General features: G+C 40.8%; 1 protein-coding gene across 2 annotated transcripts in view; it reads left to right on the forward strand.

The window, feature by feature from the left end:
• Positions 1–11,455, forward strand: part of LOC119659486 — a 54,845-nt gene extending 43,390 nt beyond the window's left edge. For both annotated transcript variants that reach the window (XM_038067600.1, XM_038067599.1), the window contains exons 4-7: positions 9,438–10,160; positions 10,223–10,407; positions 10,546–10,724; positions 10,780–11,455. In XM_038067600.1, the coding sequence (XP_037923528.1) occupies positions 9,438–10,160; positions 10,223–10,407; positions 10,546–10,724; positions 10,780–11,345 (1,653 nt within the window). In that variant the 3' untranslated portion in view covers positions 11,346–11,455. The remainder of the gene's footprint in view (positions 1–9,437; positions 10,161–10,222; positions 10,408–10,545; positions 10,725–10,779) is intronic.
• Positions 11,456–11,657: the final 202 nt, after the last annotated feature.

Here is an 11,657-nt window from a genome sequence, read left to right on the forward strand (position 1 = left end):
AGCTTTTGGTCTCGAGTGTGTGATACCTACCCGGGCATTGGTTACCTCTGCACATTCACGCTTTAGCGCCTCCTCTACTTCGACCTTTTCTGTGAGGCAGTCAAGATCCCGGATTTCTAGAGAGTACATGGGCTCTAGGCTGGAAACAAGAGCGTTCTCCCCCAATAGTCCCTTGACTGCTTCGCAGAACGTACTCTTGTTAGTCATCTTTGGGCCCAGTTCGACGAGAACTCCGCCACTCTTCGTTTTCCGTATGGAAGACACTTCTGCTCCGTTGTCCACCCTTGGCCTTCCATTCGTCGATTAAAACGTTTTTGAGCATTGTTTTGGATGTCATGCTATGCTCCCTTACTTCGCGCTTTAGGGTGCCCCAAAGATGTTCGATGGGGTCTACATCTGGCAAGAATGCCGGCCAATCCAATAAGACAATGCTATTCCCTCTAGATCAACCCATTGCGGTAGCTGATATCAAGTAGAGCGAGTTAACTTGTTAGAATTTAACAACATTTAAGTCGGTGTTATCTAAAATGTGCGTTAATGGAGGCATCAAGCCAGTTTCTAACATATTTATATACTTTTCACTGTTTATCTGAACTTCAAAAAAAATAATTTCTCCTATGCCACTAACCCTCATACATTTTAACAGCATAAAACTGTTTCCTCCATGTATAATAGTGGCCGCCTCACAATCCAGATAATATTCTTCACCAATACGACGTCGCACGAAGGTCACACTCGACGTTTGTTTTTACGCCTGCGAAAACATGAAAATCAGCTATTTCTGAATTTGGTCATCATTTTCATAATTGCAGTTAAAACATTTAAGAGGGCAACCTAATATTATGGAAACGATCGTATGCAAACTTACTCGAAAGTTCATTCGTCGGATCGCAAAACATTCCTCAAATTTTCCGCTGTGCAATGTTGACTTCTTCAAAACCATTCTAAGTGATTCTTTTTGCTCTGTTCCAAAAGTTTCTTTTTGGCTTCATAAACGCCAAGATCTACTTCTATTTTTTTCAGGGGATCTCAATTTGATTTTTTCTCCCCTAATGTACCTGTCTGGGTATCAAATGAAAGATCTCAATTTCATAACCAGATTTTAGTTTGGACGTACGTGGCAAAGTAGGGGAATAAGGAGTCGAAGTGTGGGAAGTTAATGTGAGACAGGACTCATTTTGGGGAATTAGCCAACCCAAACATCATCAACGAAAAATTCAGGGTGTTGCTCCTATATGAAATCTTAACCTCAAAATTCATCCCATTCTTAAAAATGTTTAACTACCTTGAATTTTTTTCCTCTTGCATAGATAATGCGTATAGCCCGCAATTTTTTAACGTTTTGTTGCTTTTTTGGTGGTGGAAAGCTTCAAAAACCACTGCTAACTTCTACCATACGGTTATGTAAGGCTTTTACTCACTAAAAAACCTCCGTCTCCTTCGCTTACCCCGCGGGACTATCATTTCAGTATTACGTCGCGGGGTAGAATCAATTACAAGCTGCGGCTCGTGTCGTCAATTTCCTCCCCAGTTCAATGTGCAGCAAACTCCGGGCAGTTAAAAACAACATGCTCCACATGCTCCAGAATCATCTCGTATGTCGGGCAACTCGTCGCGCTCAAAGTGATAAAGGTATACAGGCACCCTTCGTGTTCGCTTAGGAATTGAGTTAGGTCGTAGTTAACTTCACTGTGCCCTCATAGTGATCTATTTTAAGGGGCTTGAATTTCATCCTTTGGTCAATCATGATTCCTACGTATTTAAGTGTTTGTTGCGAACGTATTATGTGTTCGCCATTTCTGATGTTTATCGACGTTTGCTTCCTTCACTTGGTGATGGAAACCTGCTTTGCAAGCGTCAGACCAGCGTCTTTTAGATTTTTTGGCCTTCATTGCTTCCTCCGCAATTTTCGTCACCGAACCGTTCAGCGAACCACTTCGGGGCTGTTTTGACGGCCACTACTAGAGCTTTATTCGGAATGCCGTGTCGGGAATTTCATTGGGTAGGGCAGTGGGTAGGTTGGATTTATTTGAAACTTGGGGGGGAAGAGGGTACTAATGATATCCCGCAGCAAATCAGGGTTGATGCTCGTTGGTGCTTCCCCGCTTCTTTGGTCTTCTCCTCTTGAAGTGCTCGGTTTTACTTTTAGAGATGGCTGCTTGCAGTTCTTTCCTCTTCTTTTTATATCGGTTATGCAACTTTTCTGATTCAGGTAGCTTCCTGTTACGGCTGTCTCCTGGCTTTAAGGCAAACTTTGCTTTCCTTTCCTTATTCCACCAGAAGTTGGGCATTCATTTCTTGAGCACAGTGCGGCGTGACATGGAAGTGTTACATCCTTTCTGTGTTCTTTCAACAACCTGCATCATCTTTACTTATGCTTTTTCCATCGGTATCGCCTCCTGCAGAAGTATTTCCTCGAACATATGCTTATCAAGTTTCTTGGATGTTCAACCTGCTACTGCAGTTTTCTTGATATGTTTTGCTGCTGTCCCACGCTCCATCAGGATAATGATAGCATAATATTCGCTGTGCGTATATTCCTCGCTCACCTGCCGTTGGAAATCTTTAGATAATATGTCGCTAATAAACGTAAGGTCTGTCACCGACCTCATACCCCGTCTCCGAAAAGTATTGACGCCGCCAGTATCAGCCAGAACGACATTCCAATGCGGAAACACTTTGAGCAATATGCAGCCTCTTACATTTGTTTCGCGATCATTCCAATCTTCGGCCAAAGCGTTAAGTACGTCAGCTATTATTATTGGGTTATGGCGGCTTGCTTCGGAAACTAATCTTTCCACCATCAATACGAATTCATCTAGCGTGAGGCTTGGCGCATTGTAGCAACTGAATATGTGAATGACGCCTATCTTAGCTTGTTTGAATCTCTCTTCTGGACTATAGTCTAATTCTTTTCTCTAGTATTTTCGTAACTATTTTATTGAACGTACAAAGTAGAGAGATGTCTCTGTAATTTTCGCAAGTCGACTTGCCACCTTTTCTGTAGGTAAGGCATATTGACCATTGATACGGAATGTGTTCTTGATTCCAAATGGAGGGAATAAATTATGGATAGCTTTTATGGTCCCTGGGCTGCATGATTTGATGAGTTCAGCGGGGATATCATTTATGTCCAGCGTTTTTTTCCTTTTATGGCATTTGAGGATTGACTCTATGTACTTCTTCCAATGCTGGCGGTTCAATGTTTTAACCGCTCTATCAGTTTTGCCTTGTACTTTTCTGCTCTATCTCAAATTTTCGGTCTACTTTGTATTTTTCCGCGAACATGGTCTATCTGATTGAAGGTAATGCCATCTAGGGACGCCAATGTTCTTTTGTGAATGTGTGGCCAACATTTCGTTTTTATAATTAAATTTTTGTTGCTTGCAAAATCAATGAGTAATTGTCATATGCAACCACATGTCGGTTATCTCGTAATAATTCCGATTCATTTCCTGAACCCTAGACTAGATTTAACAGCATGAGATTTGTTTAGGAATCTAACATTCCAGAGTAGAGTAGTAGTAGTCATTCATTTACTGGGCCGTTTCCGTGGTTTCAATCCTGTCCGAGGCCGTTCATCCTGCCTCTGCAGATGATGTTTCGTTTTTAGGTGGATGACGGGTTGTACGCCGTACCCCCAACCTGGAGGACCATATCAATTGCTTTACACTTCCTTGACGAAGAGTTGTGATGCTGTATGGTAGAGTTATCCCAACTAAGCTCGGTGTCCACAACTACTTTCTCCTCTTTCTCCGATCACGGATTTTTACTAACTACTAAGTACGTTGCCTCAAACCCTCTTCCTTTACTTAGCTTGAAACTATTGGTGGAGTACCCATTGCTAGGGCGGTATTGTCTGTGAAGGCCGTCACACTGATTCCAAATATATCAATTGTAACTGCATGCCGAGTTCCGTTTGTATAATGGCGACGAATTCAAATGTAAGGTCGGGCCGCTGCCTATTTTAAATTAAGTAGCTTCAGCGGTAGCATATATTCCGGTGTTGGCCAGCGTGTTTCTTCTTTTTTTCAGCACCACGTGTCCTATCAGGATTCATAAGATATCATATGATGGTGTTATTCCGTCATTTATTATTCTAACCAGAGCGGCTTTAGTCAACAAACGCAGGAGATTTATTACTCCGCCGTCGCCAGAGTAGTCAGTGTAGGCATTTTTGTCGAACCTTTGTCGTTAGCATCCGTAAAGTTCGAACTGCCATTGGAGGTCAGAAGTAACAATTTTGAATATCCTCTGGATTATCAGAGAGCGAAACGAGTTGAGGCAGGCGCCAAACTGACGATAAATCGCTCACCAAATCCAGATACTTTGCCTTTGTTACCATCCATTCCATATAAATAGTTAAATAAGATGATGTTCTTCCGATAAAAGTAGTCTGCTTTCTTCATTCGTGCTTTCGTGTATCTGTACCCTCTGTGCTGAACACACCCGTTGACTACCAACCTCAACCTGTATCTCTCGACAGCATATAGATCATCACGTTTGATTATGAATATTCACTTATAGTCAGGTCTTCATGGAGGTAACTCCGTCTATTCACGTGTCTTGTTCTCAATTTAAGAGTCTATCTATCGTCCACGAGGTGCACAAAATTTTAAATGGATTCCTCTGTGTCAGGGTCAAGTCCTTCGATTTGTTATTTCTTAAAACTTCCTCGATACTATTTCTTTTGAGGGTTTCGGAAATGCAGCGGATCCGAATACCCGACATTTTTGTAGATTTACTGGAGCATAATTTCACAGGTAGAAGATAGAAAGTATTCTATCTAATTAAGAAGTGAGGCTTCCATTAATGAAGAATACTGTTTTAAGTATAGGTTCCATTGCAAATAACCTTCCGATATTGCAGTTGAGAATCAGCTACAATTGTTTGGCTGTGTATCTGCTAATAAATTGGAACTGAATTCCTTTTTCTTCGAAAAGTAATTCGACATCCTTCAAAGTTTGCAGCTGAACTGGGTGTTGAACATTACTAAGACAGGCTTTTTCAATTGTGGCAATTGTGAAGAAACTGAAGCAGCCGAGTTGTTCATGGTCTCTGTTAATTGTTAGATTGCCTAGTTATTTTTTACCCTCCATATATGTGTTGCTGGATTTCGTGTTGAACACTTGTTTCAAACTGCTTTAGATGCAATTTGGTCATGTTTCTGTATAACTGCTTTTCCGCCCTTCAAGGTTACCTCGAAGTCTGTTATGATACAATCGAGATGACAACTGGTATATAACTTTAGGAGCTTTATTACGGTGGGAGCTTCAGTACAACGCGCTCGTCGGAGTTCTCAACAATCACTTTAACTCTCGGCTCCTTTTCCAGCACTCCGCTGCCATATCTTTGTTCTCAGACAGGTTCTATGCTTGTTATTTGAACAATTCTCTGACTTAATGTGCAGTAAAGATATACTATAAACTGATGTGCGTTGCGGTTTCAACCAGGGCAGAGACAACTCATTAGACGCTGCCTCATCTGTGCCCTGAGAGCAGCGTGGCCGGGTTGGTTACAAAGTGATATTTGCTTCCTTATATAAATTCAAAAACACGATATGCATATGAATTATATCCAGAACAAAAACTGTCAAGTCAAACTCAGGCCTAAGTTTAGAAATTGCGGGACGCCATCAAGTGGATGGCTGAGCGAACTAGTTGGGGTGCAACATGCTCCTGTGGTGATTTTTGCAACTTGGGTGCTTGCTCAAGAATGAGGGGTCCGTGGACCACAACTGTGGAACTATGTCGCTTTCCAACTGACCCGCCATGTACTTAGATCATTGAAGGCTTATCATCAGCGCAACAAGATATTTCTAGTACGCACTTCAATACGTCATTTAAACTTCATTAAGTATAATACAGAATGGGCGTTCCCTGTTACCTCTTAGGTTATTTCCTGTTATTCACTTCGCTTGTCCAATACAGTAGAATCCCTATAATCCGTATGGTCTAAGGGCTGACGATTTGGTAGGAAATATCGGGATTACCTACTATCGGGTGTGTAAAATAAAGAGAATTAACTCTGGGGACCGACAAATGTGTACAAATTAGCTGGAAATACGAATAATCTATGTATAGTCAGTCTCGACTAAGCTCGCGCCGTTGTACAGGTTTGTCATTGTTGAGAGTAATGTGGCTAGTTGGATTTGATATTGACCTTCGATCATTTGCGCTTCTGGCAAATTCTGTATTTAACTTTCAAGTGGAGTAAGGTACCAAAATCAAGAAGCGGACAGGGTGTTGGAACCTATTTGCTGAAATGCGCTTCAATTCTTTCCGGGACCTTCCTGTGTGGATTCCACATCGATGGAATTGTTGCCTTTCCTTAAGGGGTTGTCTAGTGTTAAAGTAATTTAGGAATTCTATAACCTTTTTAGTAACGTTTAAGCAAAATTTGGAATTTTTTTGAAGGCAGTTTATGTTCTATATAAAATAAATGGAGATACACCGCCCAACGGGAACACATATATCAAGTCGGGGAACCGGAAGCTGGACGCTTCAGGTACGAAAGGTTTTGTGTATTTCTTAGTACGTAGCACGTAATATATGCATATATTATGTGGGAATATCCACTTTCGGATGATATTGACATTCATAGTCTTGAATTTGCAAAGAAGCGACAACTTTGACGTATTATAACTTTGTTAGTAATAGTGCGATTTCCACCAAACTTGGTAAGAAGGTGCTCTATGTTAGACCCTATATTGTTGTGAAATTTCGTGGTCCTAGCGTGAATTTAAGGGGGGTTCTGCAGCGAATTACTAAAAATTATAGTAATATACTATTATTAACTTTATTTATGCAGATATCAGTGTGGAAGGTATTTCGGAGCCCAGGCACCATATAGTGGCAGCCTCTTGATTTTTTTCAGATTTTTCGGTTTGGTGGTTTCTGAGAATGGTCCCCGTAAAGGAATGGTCACTTTCAACCACCCGCACTCCCCACCTTTCCCACAAATGTAAAAACTAAGACCAGCTTCGAAAAGTACTGGTCGAGACCTTTAGTTTGATACCCCGCATGACTATATTTGGTGAAAAAAAAATTTACACCTCTCTTTTACATGTATGGAGACCCCCCCCCCCCCTTAAATTCGAGGTAAATGGATGTAATTCACTGTATGCGTGAGCGTTCACAGTTCCCAGCTTTCCACCAAATTTGGTGTCAATCGCCGCAACCGTCTTCGAGAAAAATGCGTGTGACGGACAGACAGACAGACAGACAGACAAACAGACGGACAGATAGACAGACAGTAAACCGATTTTAATAAGGTTTTGTGTTTACACAAAACCTTAAAAAGGGGTGCTCTAATGCTATCATGATTCCGGCCGTCCTGATTATCTGAAATCAAAAATCCAAACGCCATTTTAATCGTGAGGCTTGAGAATCTACAGGGAATTAAGTTACAGCTACAAAAAATAATTTGTTTGTACCCTTTAGAAAAGAGCCGTACTTTTTTGGGGTGTTTTTAGCTGATAAAAAAATTGACGAAGCAATCCAAAATATTCTAGTTTAACTTGTTGTTATGTATGTATTAAAAATGCAGTATAAATTTGAGCAGAATCAATTAAAGTTTTTGAGATTTTGAGGCAGCAGTTTGATAAAATCGTGTTCTGAGAAAAACGCGTTTGAAAGTTGTTATATGCATATAACGCGCGCTCCGTATACTTGACACAGACAAGTGGTCACGAAGACTTTTAGCCTTTGAGTAACAGTACGGGTCACTTTCCCTGTGCTATTTCTATATTGCAAAACAGAAAGTACATTAGCACAAAACAGTCTCAACTTGATCTTGATGTCAAGCTAATTGAATTTCCATATTTTAGACCACACAAATGCTCTGCCCATTAATAGAGATAGAGAGAGACCACGATGACCCGCCAAGCTGAGAACCTTGGTTTTCTTGGTATTTATCTTCGGTCCAACTCTACTTGCCTCTCTTTTCAAATGTAGTACCATTTGCCCAACGTCCGCAACCCAGTGAGAAAGCATACTCGAGGTGTCTGTGGAAAGGTGCAATTTTCCTCGGGGCAAGTAAGCATGAAGAACGTCACCAATAACAAGAAGAAATAATATCGGTGATAAGATTAAATCTGGCGGACTATACATCGGATCTCACTGTCGAGCAAAAGCTCGATTAGAGAAGCGATCGATGTTATCCTTTGTTATCCTTTGACGGATCACCATCCGATAGTCGCTTACTTTTGCTCGTGTGTTGCATCCGCCACTTCCTGCAATGTTGGACAGCTACGACGCCCCCAGTTTAACATCGACGGCTTATATAATCGAGCTGTTGCTCGACAGTGGAAGAGCTGTCTTACTGATATTACGGCAGTCACCCTGAGTAACCCGCCTGAAAATATTAATGAACCTTGGGCCGCTATAAAAAATGCTCTCATCCCGGGTCCTGTGCAAATTGTCCACCACATCCGATGTCGCGCCTCTCTTGTTAGACACATCCAGAAGACAACTCCTAAATCCGCTGCTGGTTGCAAAGTGGTCAATCTGATTGCCCGTATGCCAGTCGGTAGAAACACAACTGAGTTTATGTCAGGCTCTGTGCTCGGAAAATGTGCCAGCAATAAAGAGACGATGGAAGCTGACGAAATTCCCGAACCGTACATCATTATCGTTACCAAACCGAGTTTCTCCTTCATATGCCCGAGTAAGGTGTTATCAAAGCCTGCCTTAGCATACAGATCACCCATCACGATTACAATATCGCCTTTAGGAAGCCTCTTCTGAACTGCGTGTAACTGCTCATAGAAAGGATCTGTATCCACTACACAGAAATCTCCGTTGATGCATAGGACTGTAAACTTCTGGTTCTCCTTCATCTGGGCAGTAATGTTACTGTCAGAAACCGGCTTCCAAGTCAAGAGAGTGCAGCTCGTTTTGCGGTAGCCGTCAGTAGCAATGTGACATCGGCTGCAAGTCTGCTGACAGTAGGTATCATAATCTGTTTGCGATAGGGAAAGGTCGTAGCCCTGAGGTTAGTCCTTATTCGAGGTGTCATTGACGTTTCGGTAGCAAAGAAGTTTTAAAACTTGCAAATTGCTAGCTCACAAATTTCTTTTTTATTTAGAAGTCTTTTACGACAAGGGGGAAAGACCTTCAATTGTATTCTTAAACCCAAACTCGCAAGGCGCTAACTACATTATTATACCTGTGAGCAGACAGCTTATTGTTGTATGTCGGATAACTTCGTTGATGTATAACAATGTACCATTAAAGCACTACTCAAACCGAAATCCTACGACAGTATTGGTCTTAGAGAAAGCTCCCTACGTCATTTAGAATTAATCAGGAAAGTCAGACAACCTACAATCTGTCAACTTTAAAGAAGTGTTGATACTCAAAGTCATGAAGCTGCTTTTTCTGCCCATTTTTTGCTATCAATGTTCTTCAATTTTTAAATGCTGACTTTTTTTTCAGAAATCGACATGTTTAATATCGAAATGGGTGGTGGCTGAAAAAGGAAACGTAACATGCTATTTCACTGACTTAATTCGCAAATCCGATTACAAAGTGAAATATGGGCGAACAACTCGCACATCCTCGTCATATACTTTAGTGGCCTCAGATTTCGCCAAAGCTACATGTAAAGCTCGAAATGGCGACCGATGGTTTGGTATAGTGTATGGGATACGTAATATCCCTTCCCTGCATCGATCTAAGAAATACGCTCAACCACTGCTCAATGTATTAATGTTCGGTTTTGATTCGTTAAGCCGAAATGCCTTCATACGAAAGTTACCGAAAACTTATGAGTATCTAGTTAATCGTTTACATGCTCACATTTTACAAGGATATAATATAGTTGGAGATGGAACACCACAAGCGTTGATACCGATTCTAACAGGCCGAACGGAATTGGAGTTGCCTGAAACGAGAAAGCGTATGAGGAACTCGAACTTTGTTGACTTATACCCCATGATTTGGAAAGACTATAAAAAGAGTGGCTACATGACATCGTTTAACGAGGATTTACCGAAAGTTGGAACATTCACGTATCGTTTGAATGGTTTCGAAGAGCAACCCACCGATCATTATATGCGCACGTACTATCTAGAAATCGAGAATTATTTAAGCAATTTCCAGAAGTTTTGTCACGGCTCTCAACCAGCACATCGGGCTATGCTCGATTATACCAAAAATGTAAGTAGTTGCCGAACTTTTGATCTTTCGCTGAACCACAACATTCTTCTCATTTATTTTAGTTTATGTTAAAGTACAACGGAACGTATCCGAAGTTCGTATTCAGTTTTCATGGCGAGTTATCCCATGATTCGATAAATTTAATAGGGGCTGCGGACGAAGATATGACAAATTGGTTGATGGATCTGAAACGTTCTGGCGTCTTGAACAATACAATATTGATTATGATGTCAGATCACGGAAACAGGTAAGATGCTGGCTTCCAAGAGACTGGGGTCGAGATATTTGAACACTTCAGACTTAATTAATCTTTTCAATGGATAAAGTTTGAAATTTCATATAATCCACAAAGAGAATTGCTAATTAGATATTATTTCTACTGTAGATTTGCAGAAGTAAGGAATACACTGCAAGGGAAACAGGAAGAGCGACTTCCGTTCTTCAGTTTCACTTTTCCGTCGTGGTTTCGATCACGTTACCCAACCCAATACAACAATTTTGCCGCAAACGTCGATCGTTTGACAACGCCATTTGATATCCATGAAACTCTTATGGATATCCTTCGTAAGCGTTCCTTTAAGAAATGTTTATTCGAAAATAATATCACGCTGTGTTTCAGGTATACAACATGTGGAAAATCCCTCACAGAAAGAAGTGAAGAGTCGAGCTATATCCCTTTTTGATGAAGTGCCAAAAGAAAGATCGTGCGCCGACGCTTACATTGAACCACATTGGTGTACATGCCTGAATTGGGAACAGATCAATGATACGACCAGCACGATAGTCGTCCGTGTCGCCAACAGTGTGATTGACACAATCAACACTTACACCAGCCAGCACCGGAATATTTGCGAAAAGTTGACTCTTCATGAAATCAATTGGGCTATGAGAATGGTTCCAAACACTGGATTGCTGAGATTCAGAGGAAACAAGGATATGGATGGTTTCTTGGCTGATTTAACATCTCAAACCAAAGTTGAAACAGAAATGTACCAAGTGAAGATTACAGTTTTGCCGGGCTACTCGTTGTTCGAAGCGAGTGTTACCTATAATTTGGCCAAAAATGAATTCAGAGTAAATATGTCGGATATCTCTCGTATCAATAAATATGGTAGCCAGGCAAATTGCATATACGACACACTCCCTGAACTGAGAAAGTACTGTTTTTGTAAAGCTCAATTGTGAAAGAAGTATTTTAGTCTGATTGTTTTGATCATATCTATTATTTTTTTATAGGAGAGTACAATTAGGTTTTCTATATTTTGAAATTCAATAAAGAAAGTTAACATAGCTTACCTGTGCATTTTCAACTCATATTCCTGCAGTGATTCGTGGTTTCTTGTTAATGCAATCGGCTGATTCTAAGGTAGAGAAAGGAGGATGCAAGTTGAATTCAAAGTAACAAACTTCATCATGTCGGATTTCCCATTAACAGTATGGAGAATATTCCCTTTATCGTTTTTTTCAGCAAGTATTCTGAAAACAGTCGATGGTTGA

Source organism: Hermetia illucens, chromosome 6 (assembly GCF_905115235.1).
Source record: "Hermetia illucens chromosome 6, iHerIll2.2.curated.20191125, whole genome shotgun sequence".
NCBI classification, from domain to species: Eukaryota; Metazoa; Arthropoda; class Insecta; order Diptera; family Stratiomyidae; genus Hermetia; species Hermetia illucens.